The sequence below is a fragment of the Suncus etruscus genome, chromosome 18 (assembly GCF_024139225.1).
Source record: "Suncus etruscus isolate mSunEtr1 chromosome 18, mSunEtr1.pri.cur, whole genome shotgun sequence".
Taxonomy (NCBI): Eukaryota; Metazoa; Chordata; class Mammalia; order Eulipotyphla; family Soricidae; genus Suncus; species Suncus etruscus.
In genome coordinates, this window is record NC_064865.1 from 47,900,736 (window position 1) to 47,916,275 (window position 15,540).

The 15,540-nt window shown below is 46.0% G+C and overlaps 1 protein-coding gene across 1 annotated transcript in view; it reads left to right on the forward strand.

The window, feature by feature from the left end:
• Positions 1-9: 9 nt before the first annotated feature.
• KDM1B (lysine demethylase 1B) overlaps positions 10-15,540 on the forward strand; it is a 50,203-nt gene continuing 34,672 nt past the window's right edge. Inside the window, exons 1-6 of the mRNA XM_049765243.1 lie at positions 10-85; positions 7,952-8,051; positions 11,093-11,220; positions 11,767-11,856; positions 13,368-13,479; positions 15,131-15,247. Coding sequence (XP_049621200.1) covers positions 7,965-8,051; positions 11,093-11,220; positions 11,767-11,856; positions 13,368-13,479; positions 15,131-15,247 — 534 coding nt within the window. The 5' untranslated portion in view covers positions 10-85; positions 7,952-7,964. The remainder of the gene's footprint in view (positions 86-7,951; positions 8,052-11,092; positions 11,221-11,766; positions 11,857-13,367; positions 13,480-15,130; positions 15,248-15,540) is intronic.

A 15,540-nucleotide genomic window follows, 5' to 3' on the forward strand; every position in this document is an offset into this window, starting at 1 on the left:
CGATCTGCGCGTGTGTGTCTGACATCTGCAGAGGCGCCGACAGACCCTCCCCAAAGCAAACCCTAGTGGAGCCTTCGACGCCCAGGTGAGCCCCAGCCCCGCCCGGGGACTTGGGCTGGCTGCCGTGGGGTTGGTTGCAAAGGAAACTGGGGTGCGGTGCGGTGGGGTGCGGTGGGGGCCTGCCACCTGCTGGGAGTGGGGTGCAGTGGGGGGTCCCGGGCCCTGGATGCGTGTGTATGGGGGAGTCCCAGGTTCCTCCCTGCAGGGAGTGGGGGGAGATCTTGCTCCCCATCCCACCCCCCCCTTGGGTGCTGGGAAGAGAATCTGTTTTGGGGCTGGTGGCCCTAGTGACAGGCGCAGGGGACCCAGTTGCTGGGCCGACTAACTCCGGGACGCAGGGGGAACCGGTCTGCCTGCCTGTCCGTCTGTCTGTCCCATGTCGGCCTGTCTGTCCATCTGTCCGTCCGTCTGTCCATCTGTCCGTCTGTCTGCCCATCTGTCCATTTGTCCATCTATCTGTCCGTCTGTCTTTGTCCCTCTGCCTGCCTGTCCATCTGTCTTCATCCGTCTGTCCATCTGTCCACCCGTTTGTCCATCTATCTGTCCGTCTGTCCCATGTCGGCCTGTCTGTCCATCTGTCCGTCTGTCTGTCCATCTGTCCACCTGTTTGTCCATCTATCTTTCCGTCTGTCTTTGTCCATCTGTCCCTCTGATGCCTGTTCATCTGTCTTCGTCCGTCCATTCATCTGTCCATCTGTCTGTTTGTCTGCCTGTCCATCTGTCTATCTGTGTCTGTCTGTCCATCAGTCCATCTGTATCTGTCCGTCCGACTGTCCATCTGTCTGCCTGTCCACCTGCCCGTCTGTCTTTGTCCGTCCACCCGTCCGTCTGCCTGCCTGTCTGTCCATCCGTCTGTTCGTCTGCCTGTCCATCTGTTATTCTGTGTCCGTCAGTCTGTCCGCTCGTCCGCCTGTGTTCATCTCATCTGTCCATCTCTCCATCCGTCTGTCTGCCTGTCTGTCCATCTGTCTTTGTCCATCTACCTGTCTGTCCATCTGTCTGTCCATCCGTCTGTTCGTCTGCCTGTCCATCTGTTTGTCTGTGTCCATCTGTCTTTGTCCGTTCGTCCATCTGTCCATCTGCCTGTCTGTCCATCCATCTATCTGTCCGTCTGTCCATCTGCCTGTCCATCTGTTCATCTGTGTCTGTCTGTCCATCTGTCTGTCCGTCTGTCTGTCACTGCTGCTGCTGCTTGTTGGGTCCACAGGCTGGCAGCTGGCAGGTGCAAGAGGAAGGAAGAGCCCAGCCCTGCCCAGCCCAGCTGTCGAAAAGTTGTGTGTGTTTGAGTGTGTGTGTGTGTGTGGGGGGGGTTTAGTGGTGTGGAAAGGAGCCAGAGTGAGACCTCACCCCCCCCCATCCCCTGGGAGGAATGCCACGCCAAGTTCAGAGGCCGTTGCACTTGGTGGGCAGCCCCCCCTTACTCCGACCTAGCCAGGCATACTTTATTTAGTTTTTAGGACTTTAACTTTTTTTTTCTTTTTTGGTTTGTTTTCTTTTTTGGGGGTTGTTTTTTTTTTTTTTTTCCATTTTGCATTTTGTTTAATTTTTTTTTGTTTTGTTTTTGTTTTTGTTTTTGTTTTTGGGCCACATCTGGAGATGCTCAGGGGTTACTCCTGGCTATCTGCTCAGAAATAGTTCCTGGCAGGCACAGGGGACCATATGAGACACCGGGATTTGAACCAACCACCTTTGGTCCTGGATCGGCTGCTTGTAAGGCAAATGCCGCTGTGCTATCTCTCTGGGCCCTTGATTTAATTTTTATTTATTTATTTTTTTTGCATTGTGTTTTAGTGCCAGGAAAAGCTAGCCTGGGAGGAAAGGGTTTCTAATGGAAGCGAGATGAGAAAAAAATTTGGCATTAATAATTAATTGACTTGGGGACAGAGAAAGGTCAAGATTAGGGGAAGCGGTTGGATCTGTATTTGGGGAAATTTGATGCTAGTTTAAGTATTTTTAAGTGACTCAAAGGAAAATTCCTCTTTGTTTTTGTTTTTGTGTTTTGAGGCCACACCTGGTGATGCTCAGGGGTTACTCCTGGCTCTGTGCTCAGAAATCGCCCCTGGCTTTGGGGACCATATGGGACACAGGAGATCGGATCCGAGGTCCATCCTAGGTCAGCCGTGTACAAGGCAAACGCCCTACTGCTTCGCTATCGCTCTGGGCCTGCTCGGAAAATTCCCTTTTTCTTGGTGTTTCCAGAGAAGTTTCTAGCCATTTGTCATATTTTTAGAAATTATGCTGACTTCACTTTACCTTTGGTAATAACTTGGTGTTCTTAGGATGGCTATTTTGATGAGTTCTCTGCGTTTATAAAATCAATTCTTACGGGGGAAAAATTGGGGGAATTCTTAAAACATATTTAGATGTTGATAAATTCAGTTTAGACGTTATACCCACCCAAATTCCACTTTTTTTTTTCTTTTATCTTAGAAAAAGGAAATGAAAAACTTTACTTGAGGGCCAGGAGCAATAGCACAGTGGGTAGGGTGTTTTGCCTTGCACACAGCTGACCTGGGTTTGATCCCGGCATTCCTGAGCCTGCCAGGAGTGATTTCTGAACACAGAGCCAGGAATAAACTCTGAGTGCCACTGGGTGTAGCCCAAAACCCAAAAAGAAAAACTATACTTGAAAATTAGGGAGAAATCTGCTTATAAATTTAGAGTGAACCAAAACAAATTGGTTTTACTCCGAACTTAGGTGTGTTATTAATTTGAAGAATTAGGTGTGAAATAAGAATATATCAGTGGGAGGAGTAAATATTCCAGTGGGTAAGGCACTTGCCTTTCATGCATCTTGACTTGAATTCTATCCTGGTACCACAGATGCTCCCTCAAGCCCTGCCTGGGGTGATCCCTGAATGTACATCAGAAATAGGCCCAAGCGGGCCAGAGAGATAGCACAGCGGCGTTTGCCTTGCAAGCAGCCAATCCAGGACCTAAGGTGGTTGGTTTGAATCCCGGTGTCCCATATGGTCCCCCGTGCCTGCCAGTAGCTATTTCTGAGCAGAGAGCCAGGAGTAACCCCTGAGCACCGCCGGGTGTGGCCCCCCCCCAAAAAAATAATAAGAAATAGGCCCAAGCACAGCTTGGTGTGGGTCCCCTAGACCCCCAAAGAATATTTGTATCAGTGATGTTTTGGTAGGATGGGGATATACACATTCAATGATATATTGCCCATGTATATTTATTATATATAAGATGGGGTTCTATAGTAAATAATATATTATTTAAACTTGATAGACTAGATAGATAAAAGAATCGATATCTAAACTAGATTTTTAGATAGATAAAATTTGTTTATTGAAAAGCAAATGAACTTATTTCCCTCTAACCTTGCAAGAAATATTTTCTTCTATTTTCCGATCCAAAGCAGCAACAGAGAAAAGAGTAAAATGATAATGTTTCAAAAAAGTGCATAATCAAATGCTTCATCCCAATCCTTCACTCAAATATTTTTGTTTGTTTGTTTTTTGGTTTTTGGGCCACACCAAGTGGTGCACAGGGCATACTCCTGGCTGTCTGCTCAGAAATGGCTCCTGGCAGGCACAGGGGACCATATGGGATGCCAGGATTCAAACCAACCACCTTTGGCCCTGGATCAGCTGCTTGCAAGGCAAATGCCACTGTGCTATCTCTCCGGCCCCCAAACTATTTTTTTTTTGTTTTGTTTTGTTTTTGGATCACACCCGGCAGCACTCAGGGCTTACTCCTGGCTCTATGCTCAGAAATCACTCCTGGAAGGCTCAGGGGACCATATGGGATGCCGGGATTCAAACCACCAACCTTCTGCATGAAAGGCAAATGCCTTACCTCCATGTTATCTCTCCGGCCCCTTCACTCAAATTTAAGAATGACTTTTATAGCTCGCATTTTTATTTTCTCTTAACTCTTTAATCTATTATTAGTTTTTTTCATTAAATGCATATTTTCCTGAATGTCGTTGGATTACAGTTCTAGAACTGTTCCTTTTGGAAATTCTTGAATTCCTGGTCAAAGAATTAGTCATATTAATTAATTAATTTGCCAATTTGATATGCGTGCCTAAGCGCCTCAGTGAATTCACATATTTTAGATCCGATACTTCTGCATACTATATGCCTACATATTTTACATCCATATTTATAGAATGTCATTTTTGTGATTTATTTAGAAAAGTATGTGACATATATACAAGATTTATTAGATAGAACAGCCCTTTGGAAAAAAATGTGATCCCCCCCCAAACCATCTTTGGATAGGTGGACAATAGTACTTTAGGTGGACAATAGTACTTTTAGGGGCTGGCGTGGTGGCGCTAGAGGTAAGGTGCCTGCCTTGCCAGCGCTAGCCTAGAATGGACCGCGGTTCTATCCCCAGCATCCCATATGGTCCCCCAAGCCAGGAGCGACTTCTGAGCGCATAGCCAGGAGTAACCCCTGAGCGTCACCGGGTGTGGCCCAAAAACAAACAAACAAACAAAAATAGTACTTTTATTTTGGGGCGGCATGGGATTTGGGGATATACATGGTGATGCTGAGAGAATACTCCTGGCTCTGTGCTTAGGAGTGACCCCTTGCAGTGCTTGAGGACCCTGGTGTGGTGGCAGGGATCGAACTGGTGTGGTCGCAGGGGAGGCAAGCACTGTACACCTATTATAGTATCTGCTTTAATATTCCCCTGGCCCAGTTATGTTATTTTTTAACATGGTTAATACTTTATTCAGCAGAATGATGAGTACCATGAAATGATTATTTACTTAATGCTTAAGAACTTACATTGCGAGGCCAGAGAGATAGCACAGTGGAAGGGCATTTGCCTTGCACGCAGCTGATCCAGGATGGATGGTAGGTCTTTTGGTTTTGGGTTTATTGAGCCACACCCGGTGGCACTCAGGGGGTTATTCCTGGCTCTGCACTGAGAAATTATTCCTGGCAGGCTTGGGTGGAGGGGACTATATGGGATGCTGGGAATCGAACCTGGGTTGATACTGGGTTGACCATGTCCAAGGCAAACACCCTACTGCTGTGCTATTACTCTGGTCCCAGAAAAATACTTTTATAAATGTTGAGTACATCTCACACGCAGGTAGACCATTAGATTGCAAACTCCTGAAAGTTTTTCTCCAGTTATTGATAATGCATGTTTAATTTTGATCTTATGTTGACATGTTGCTTTCAATTTTTTTTAAAGAGTTCCCCCATTCTCTTAGTGCATTTTTTGTTTGTTTGTTTTTGGCTATATCCATAAATACCCAGGGGTTATTCCTGGCCATGTTTGGAGGATCATATGAGATGCTGGGGATTTGAACCCAGGTAGGCTTATTCAAGGCAAACAAACACCATACATATCCTCTGTACTATTGCTCAGGCCCCATGCTTGCTTTCAAGTTCTTTATCCATTGACATGCCCTTTTATTTATTTATTTTATTTTTTTATTTTTGGTTTTTGGGCCACACCTGGCAGTGCTCAGGGGTTACTCCTGGCTGTCTGCTCAGAAATTGCTCCTGGCAGGCACGGGGGACCATATGGGACACTGGGATTCTAACCAACCACCTTAGGTCCTGGATCGGCTGCTTGCAAGGTAAACACTGCTGTGCTATCTCTCCAGGCCCGCCCTTTTATTTTTTAATATTTATTTTTTATTCTATGGTGTTGTGAGTGTTCTTTTGTGTAGTAAATATGATGAGAACTTGCAGAATTAATGTATTATTGTGTACTTTACTCTAAACCAGGGGTCTCAAATTCACGGCCCGTGGGACACAAACGGCCCTCCATACAACATTTTGTGGCCCTGCCCTAGAGGAATCTTGTTTTGTTTTGTTTTAGTTGTTTGGGTCACACCCCCCAATGTTCAAGGCTTACTACTGACTTTGCACTCAAGGATCACCTCAACTTTGCCTCCTGCGGCCCGCAGGTAAATTGAGTTTGAGACCCCTGTTTAAAGTCTAAACAGTCTTTATTCATTGTCCAGTAATGATTTAACTCTCCTGTTATGTGACTCATTTTAGAACTCAAAAATTTATTTTAGAGGACAAACCCACAATTCATGGAATGTAAGTCTGGTGGAATGAGGACTAAATTCCTGGCACCTGAAGAGCATCAATAAAACAACAACAACAACAACAAAAACATCACTGGGCCAAAGTGATAGCACAGTGGTAATGCATTGCATGCAGCCGATCGGGATGAACCTGGGTTGAATCCCCACCATCCCATATGGTCCCCTGAGCCTGCCAGGAGCGATTTCTGAGCGCAGAGTCAGGAGTAACTCCTGAGCACCTCCAGGTGTGGTCCCCCCCCAAAAAAAACCCAAAATACCTTCCCCCCACGTGACTCAGGCTCTATGTTAGATCTTACTGGAAAGAACTGAGTAAGTTTTCTCTATCTCTCTCTCTCTCTCTCTGGGCCACACCCAGCAGTGCTCAGCAGTTACTTCTGGCTCTGCACTCAGAAATCACTCTTGGCAGGCTCGGGGCACCGATACTGGGGATTGAACCCATGTTGGCTGAATGCAAGGCAAATGACCTATCTGCTGTGCTATTGCTCTGAACCCGAGTTTGCTTTTTAAAAAATCTAGTCTAAAGCTCACCACAAAGAGTGATGAGTTTAGTTAGAGAAATAACTACATTTTGAACTGTCTAATAATGAGAATGTATGAGGGAAATGGAAAGCCTGTCTAGAGTACAGGCAGGGGTCGGGTGGGGAGGAGGGAGATTTGGGACATTGGTGATGGGAACGTTGCACTGGTGATGGGTGGTGTTCTTTACATGACTGAAACCCAAACACTATCGTGTATGTAATCAAGGTGTTTAAATAAAAAAAAAAATTTAGTCTAAGATAAAAATTCAGAACTGCTAAGAAGATACAGTAAGAGGAAAGGAACACAACCAACAGAAACTAGTTTTTCTTTGCATAATTTTTTCACAACTTGTAATTTGTTTACACTCTTTTTGGGGGTGGGTCACACCCGGCAGTGCTCAGGGGTTATTCCTGGCTCTATGCTCAGAAATCGCTCCTGGCAGGCTTGGGGGACAATAGGGGATGGTGGGATTCAAACCACCATCCTTCTGCATGCAAGGCAAATGCCTTACCTCCATGCTATCTCTCTGGCCCCTTGTTTACACTCTTGCACATGGTTATGCTTCTCATCTTGCTGAGGGTTTTTGTTGTTATTGTTGTTGTTGTTGTTGTTGTTGTTGTTTGGGACACTCCCGGTGGTGTTCAGGGGTCAGTCATGTCATGTACTCAGAAATTACTGCTTGTGGGCTTGGAGGACCATATGGGATGCTGGTGGTCAAACCTGGGTTGGCTGCATGCAAGACAAGCACCTTATACACTACTACCTTTCGGCCCTCTCATCTTTGTTGTTTTTATTTTGTTTGTTTGTTTGTTTTTTGGTTTTGGGCTACATCCATTGGCACTCAGGGGTTACTCCTGGCTCTGCGCTCAGAAATCGCTCCTGGCAGGCTCGGGGGACCATATGGGATGTCAGGAATCAAACGTGGGCCCATTCAGGGTCAGCCTCATGCAATGCAAATGCCCTGCCACTCACTGTGCTATCTCTCTGGCCCCTCATCTTTGTGTTTTTAAAATGTATGTCCTGTTACTGATAATATTTATGGAGTCCTTTTAATATGTCAGGCCAGGTGTTTCCTTCCATGTCATCAAGGCTCTGGTTCCCTCTTAGGCTGCCCCGGCCTTCCCGTGTCACTGTCTTTGAGAAGGAGAGATTTCCATCGCTGACACTTCCACCGCTCAGCCACTTGGGTGTGATGGCAGGACCCACAGACATTCTAATGACAAAGCTGACAAAGCTTGTCCCCTCATTTACTGAATTGCATAACGTCCCTCCAGTCTGTTGGCTGGATTAGCAGGTGCCAGTCTAAAATGGTTCTTTCTTGTCTTCCTGCAGATTGCCCAAGACAATGGCGACATTACGGGGGAGGACCAAGAAGAAAGCGTCTTTTGATCATTTTCCAGATAACCTTCCTTTGCGGAGCTCCGGGAGGCAGGTATTACTCATATGCTTATTTAATGTGCTTTTATTTTGTTTGCCTTTTTTTTTTTTTTTTTACTTTATTGAAATACCATGGTTTATAGGGGTGTTCATAATACAGTTGTTTTGGGCATGCAGTGTTTCAACACCAGCCTTACCACTTGTGTGATCTTCACTCAACCGTTGTCCCTAGTTTCCCACCGTTGTCCCCATGCATGCCCCATGAACAGGCACAAAAATATTAATTAATTAATTTTATTTGGTTTTGGGGCCACACCTGACAGTGCTCAGGGGTTACTCCTGGCTCTGAGCTCAGAAATAGCTCCTGGCAGGCTTGGGGAACCATATGGGATGCTGGGATTCGACCGGGTCCGTCCTGGGTTGGCCGCATACAAGACAAACACCCCTATCACTGTGCTATCTCTCTGGCTCCTGGCACAACATTTTTTTTTTTTTTATTTTGTATTGCCTGTTACAACTAAATGGCTAATGAAATGATTGATTAAAAATACTTGAATTGAAGCAAATTTATGAAAATTGCTGTCTCACAATAGGATCATTAAGTTATTGTCTGAAGGTTTTTACTAAGCTACTGGTTGCTAGTTAAGGGTTCGGTGTTACTATTTATCGTTTATTAAACTTAGTTGCCGTCTATGCTACTTTCCTGCCTAATTTGCTGCGTTCCTACTGGGCGGTCAGTATCACTGAATTCGGAGGTGTTGTGAGGCTGTGTACGCAGCTGTTTCCTTGCTCCAGTAGAACTGGGCTGATGTGTTTGCATGATGGGGGTGGGTGTGGCTGCAGCTGCTGAGGCTCCCCATAATCCAGGCGTGTTTGTTTTGAGCACACAGAAATTTCAGAATGGCACCCGAGGAATTGGAGATTAAAAGATATAATTTGGCGGGCTGGAGCAATAGTACAGCAGGGATTTGCACACTACTGCCCTCTCCTTCTTCAATCCTGCAATCCCATATGGTCCCCCAAACCCTCTTAGGAGTAATTCCCTGAACACAGAAGCAAGAATAATCTCTGAGCACCGCTGGGAGTGGCCCAAAAGTGAAAGGAAAAGATATAATTCTGTTTCTCAAAGGCCTTGCCGCCTCATGGAGAAATGAATCACTCATGGTATAAACCAAGTGTATGTGGTGTGAGGCAGGGCTTAAACATTTTTTTTTTTTATTCATGACCCCTTTTTGCCTAAGGAAAAGAAACATTATTTTTAGCCTTATCTGGTGTTACTCAAGTAACAAACCTGCCTGGGCCAGCTTGCGACCATTGGCATTGTATCCATTCCATGTACAAAGCAGATACCATCTCTCTGGAATGCCAAGAAGTTTTTTTTTTTGTTTGTTTGTTTTTTTTACCAGATGCTGGGTGAAATAAAATAAGGCACATAAGATAGTATACTGGGGCTAGAGAGATAGTACAGCGGGTAGGTGTCTGCCTTGCCCACAACCAACCTACAGTCAATCCCTGGCATCCCATATGGTTCCCTGAGCACTGCCAGGAATGATTCCTGAGCTCAGAGCCAAAAGCACGGAGCATTGCAGACTATGGCCCCTAACCCATTTCCCCTGCCCCCACATACATATGAATCAAATAGTTATCAATCATAAATAGTCATAAAGAAATTTTGGTTTGAAACCTTATTTTTAAAAAAAATTATACATTGGGGGCCGGAGCAGTGGCACAGTGGTAGGGCATTTGATTTGCATGCAGCTGACCTAATGTGGACCAAGATTCAATCCCCACCCCTCAACTCCGCCAAGCTAGGAGCAATTTCTGAGCACATAGCCAGGAGTAATCCCTAATCGTCACTGGGTGTGGTCCCCAAACCAAAAAAAAAAAAAAAATTAGACATAGAGGCTGGAACAGTAGCACAGAAGTAGGGCATTTACCTTGCACACAGACCTTTATCTTGCTGTGGCTGACTTAGGATGGATGGTGGTTTGATTCCTGGCATCTCAAATGGTTCCCCAAGCCTGCAAGGAATGATTTCTGAGTGCAGAGCCAGGACTAACCCCTGAGCACCACTGGTTGTGACCCAAAAACCAAAAATAAAAAAATAAAAATAAAAAAATTACACAACTGCTTATGAGGTAAGGGTCCACAGTTAAGGGGTAGACTGGGTCATGTGAGGTAGGGAGAAAGGCATATGTCATAGTGTTGGTGTCTGGACTGTGAGCTCAGCCAGGCCTGCTTTGGATGGGCTATTTGATCACTTTTTCTTGCTTTCTTTTCTTTTTGTTTTGTTTTATTATGGGCCACACCCAGCAGGGCTCAGGTTACTCTTGGCTCTGCTTTCAGAAATTGCTCCTGGCAGGCTCAGGGGTCTATATGGGATGCCAGGGATCGAAAACGAGTCGGCTGCATGCAAGGCAAATGCCCTATGACTGTGCTATTGCTCCAGCCCCTATCCTTCTTTTTTGGGGGGTTTTGTTTGGGGGCCACGCCTGACAGTGCTGAAAGCTTACTGCTGGTCCTGACAGGGCTCAGGGAGCATATGGGATGCTGGAGATTGAAGCCAAGTCAGTTGCATGCAAAGCAAGCAGCCTACCCACTAGATGCTATTGGTCCAGCTCTGAAAGAAAAGAAGACTTAGATGATGCTATTGTTCCAGAATTTTCCTAGTATTTGTGTCATAGTCAGAGCATCTATTTCCACCTTCCTCTGAGAGCAGCCTTTGTAGGGACTGATTCTGTTTTTGTTTTTGGGCCACACCCAGTGATGCTCAGGGATTACTCCTGACTATGCACTCAGAAATTGCTCCTGGCTTGGGGGACCGTATGGGATGCTGGGGGATTGAACTACGGTCCATCCTAGGTCAGCCACGTGCAAGGCAAATGTCCTACCACTGTGCCACCGCTCTGGCTCCTGTAGGGACTGATTTGGCTGTTTGCTGAGAAAAACTCCCAGTCAGCACAGGATTCTCACAGTGGCATTTCCAGGGTGGTGGTGAGAATTGCCTGAGAGCAAGTGCAGGAAACCCCCCAAAGCTTGTGTCCATTCCTGTCCATCCTGGGCCAGTGCCCCTCATCTCTGCTGTTTCTCCCACAGGCCAAGAAAAAGGCGACGGAGATCCCAGATGAAGACGAGGATGGCGGGTCCGAGAAGAAGTACCGGAAATGTGAGAAGGCGGGGTGCACGGTCGCCTGCCCTGTGTGCTTCGCCAGTGCTTCTGAAAGGTGGGTGTCCTGGCCTAGGGGTCGCCCCCGCCTTGAAGTTCAGTGCTCCTGGAAGACAGACCCAGCAACTGTCAGTCATAAGTAACAGACCTGGCACCTCAGCTCTGCACTGGGCTTGACCCTCCCCACTGCACTGTCTCTCCAGCCTTTCCTCTTGCTTTTTATATTTGGGGGGAGGGGGTTTGGGTCACACCTGGTGGCACTCGGGTTACTCCTGCCTCTGTGCTACTAGCAGGCTCAGGGGATCATATGGGATGCTGGAATTTGAACCACTTTCCATCCTGAATCGATTGCGTACAAAGCCCTCTTCTTGCTTTTTAAAAAATGACAGTCATGAGCCGGAGCATTTGCCTCACATGTGGCCAACCCTGGTTCGATCCCTGGTATCCCATATGATAACCCAGAGCACTGTCAAAGGTAATTCCTGAGTGCAGAGCTAGGAGTAACCCCTGAGAGTGGCTGGGTATGGTCCCCCCAACAAAAAAGAAAAAAGAAAAATTATCCTTTGTCCTTTATAAAGCTTTTTTTTTTTTTTGCTCCCATCAGATGTGCCAAAAATGGCTACACGTCCCGGTGGTATCACCTGTCCTGTGGGGAGCATTTCTGCAATGAGTGTTTTGACCACTACTACAGAAGGTTTGTTCACTGAGGTTTGGGTCTCTCATTAGGATAGGGAGGCAGGTCAGGGGGGCAGCTGAGAGAGGTGACTGGCAACCTTTCGTTTGCTGAATGACTGCAAAGCCTGTGCTGGTCCAACTGGATCAGAACTTTGAACACTGTAGTTTGCGCATGATACTTCGTGTCTTTAGACCCCCAAGTGCTGAGAAATCTGGGAGCTGCTTTGCTTTCTGGGACAGCTCCTAAGAGGGGTCAAAGATTTGCGGGAGGATGTTAGACGAGGGGGCTGGAAGATGGGTGTTTTATAATTGTATAGGTCATATAAAATTTTATATTCAATATATTATATATTTTGTGTTATTATGTATAGTAGATATATAACATATTTTATAATTATATTTAATTTAGAAGTATTAATTATACTTTTATTTTCTAATTGAAAACGGTTTATCACCTCTTGTCGTGAGTATCTGACTTTACAAATGAATCTTCATCATATTACTTTATTTTTTTTTTTTTTTGGTTCTTGGATCACACCTGGCATTGCTCAGGGGTTCCTCCTGGCTCTATGCTTAGAAATCGCTCCTGGCAGGCTCAGGGGACCATATAGGATGCTGGGATTCGAACCACCGTCCTGCATGCAAGGCAAATGCCCTCCCTCCATGCTATCTCTCTGGCCCTAATTTATTACTTTTTATTTTATAATTTGGATTGCCAGGGATTAAATTTAGGGTCTTGTGCATAAAAAAAAAAAGCAGGTATTTTATCACTGAGCTTCATTTTCTTTTCTTTTCTTTTTTTTTTTTTTTTTTTTTTTGGTTTTTGGGCCACACCTGGCGGTGCTCAGGGGTTACTCCTGGCAGGCACGGGGGACCATATGGGACACTGGAATTCGAACCAACCACCTTTGGTCCTGGATCGGCTGCTTGCAAGGCAAATGGTTATCTCTCTGGGCCCTGAGCTTCATTTTCAACCCCAAGGCAGGTGTTAAAACAATGTCTTCCACTGGAGAGATAGCTCAGCAGTAGGTTGTTTGCTGACTCAGGACCAGCGGTTGTTCAAATCCCGGCATCCCATGTGATCGATCCCCTGTGCCTGCCAGGAGCGATTTCTGAGCAGAGAGCCAGGAGTAATCCTTGAGTGCCGCCGGGTGTGGCCCATAAAACAAAAACAAAACAGGGCCCGGAGATATAGCACAGTGGCGTTTGCCTTGCAAGCAGCCAATCCAGGACCAAAGGTGGTTGGTTCGAATCCCGGTGTCCCATATGGTCCCCCGTACCTGCCAGGAGCTATTTCTGAGCAGACAGCCAGGAGTAACCCCTGAGCACCGCTGGGTGTGGCCCCCAAAAAACAAAAACAAAAACAAAACAAAACAAAAAAAACCCCAATATCTTCTAAAACAAACAAACAAACAAAAATTTTCCTTATTTATGGCTCTTTTTGCCACTTAGAAAATATTTATTTATCTCCCTCTCATTTTTGAAAGATCTCCTTGGCTCATAGCTGATAGGTTTGTGTTTCTTTTTCAGCCATAAAGATGGATATGACAAATATGCAACATGGAAAAAAATCTGGACCAGCAATGGGAAGAGTGAGCCCAGCCCCAAAGCTTTCATGGCGGACCAGCAGCTGCCATATTGGGTAAAGAGGGCGAGACTTCATGGTCTTGGAAAGCATCAGTGAAAGATCGAGATTGCTTGGCAGCTCTCTCATTATTACTTATTGATCGATTTATAACTTAAAGCACATTTTGTTTTATAATTATTCTTTTACTTTTGTTTGGGGGCCATCCCTGGAGGTGCTCAGAGGTTACTCCTGGTTCGGCGCTCAGAAATCACTCCTGGTGCTGCTCAGAGAACTACCATGGGACTAGAACTTGGATCAGCCACTTTCTTTTTTTTTTTTTTTTTTTTTTTTGTGATTTTTGGGTCACACCTGGCAGTGCTCAGGGGTTACTCCTGGCTCAATGCTCAGAAATTGCTCCTGGCAGGCCCGGGGGACCATATGGGACGCTGGGATTCGAACCTGATGACCTTCTGCATGAAAGGCAAACGCCTTACCTCCATGTTATCTCTCCGGCCCCGGATCAGCCACTTTCAAGACCTTACCTGCTGTATTATATTGCTCTGGTCCCAGAAAATCACATTTTAATTAATTTTGATTTGGGGCCCATATCTGACAGCTTTCAGGGCCTCCTTCTATTACAGTACTAAGGAGGTCGCTTCTGGTGGTTCTCTGGAAATCAAATCTGAGTCTCCTACATTTAAATTTTCTCAAAGGGGGCCAGAGTGACAGACAGCTTTCAGGGCCTCCTTCTATTACAGTACTAAGGAGGTCGCTTCTGGTGGTTCTCTGGAAATCAAATCTGAGTCTCCTACATTTAAATTTTCTCAAAGGGGGCCAGAGTGACAGTCATGGTGGGACGCTTGCCTTCCTGGCGATTGACTCATATTCAGTCCCTGAGTCTTGCCAAAAGTAATTCCTAACTGCAGAGAAAGAAGGAACCCCTAAACATTGCCAAGTGTGGCCCCCAAACCAATAATAAATAAAATTTTGTCAACAAATTAAATTCTTTGGATGTGATGACATGGAATCTCAGGCTCCCCAAGTGTGTCCCATGTGCTTTTTGACCGGCTGTACCCAAATTTCCCTCTGTAGGTGAGAATTGGAACACCCTTTTTTGACAACTTTTAAGCCCCTTCCCCTGTCACTTTCCTGAGCTACTTTAGAGTCAGAAATCAGGGCCGGAGTGATAGCACAGTGGTTGGGTGTTTGCCTTGCATTTAGCTGATCCAGGATAGACCCGGGTTCGATCCCTGGCATCCCATATGATCCCCTAAGCCTGCTAGAAGTGATTTCTGGTTTCTTTTCTTTTTTTTGGTTTTTGGGTCACATCCGGCAGCGCTCAGGGGTTACTTTTTGCTCTACGCTCAGAAATCACGCCTGGCAGTCTCGGGAGACCATATGGGATGACGGGATTTGAACCACTGTCCTTCCGCATGCAAGGCAAATGCCCTACCTCCATGCTATCTCTTTGGCCCCTAGGAGTGATATCTGAGCACAGAGCCAGGAGTAACCCCTGAGTGCCATTGGATGTGGCTCCCAAGCCAAAAATAAAAATAGAATCAGAAATCAGGGTACAAAGTAGACTGTTTGGGTCAAAGTAGGAAAGGGAGAGGGGGGCCATGAGAAATTCGGAAGCTTCGAAGTGTCATGTGGGAAGATGGCAGAGGCCGGGAGCCTGCCCCAGACCAGCCAGTGCATTAATTTGGATTTGCTGTGTCCTTCCCAGGTTCAGTGCACAAAGCCCGACTGTGGGAAGTGGAGGCAGCTGACGAAGGAGACCCAGCTGACGTCTCAGATAGCAAGGACCTACCGGTGTGGCTGGAAACAGACGACTGTTATGAAGGTATGAACTTCCGTTTCCCCTAGAGGATTGACAGGTGGATTTTGGTGCCAGTTGGTAGAAATGTGGCATCACTTTTGCTTATTGTGCTCACCACTGTAGCAGATTTTACTGGTCCACAGAGAATGCAGCACCACTGACTAGGGCTTAATCAATGAAGAAGTATTTGTTTGTTTTTGGGGCACACCCAGCAGCTCTCAGGGGTTATTTCTGGCTCTGTACTCAGAAATTACTTCTGACAGGTTTGGGGGACCATATGGAATGTCGGGGATTGAACACACCTGGGTTTGAAGTAG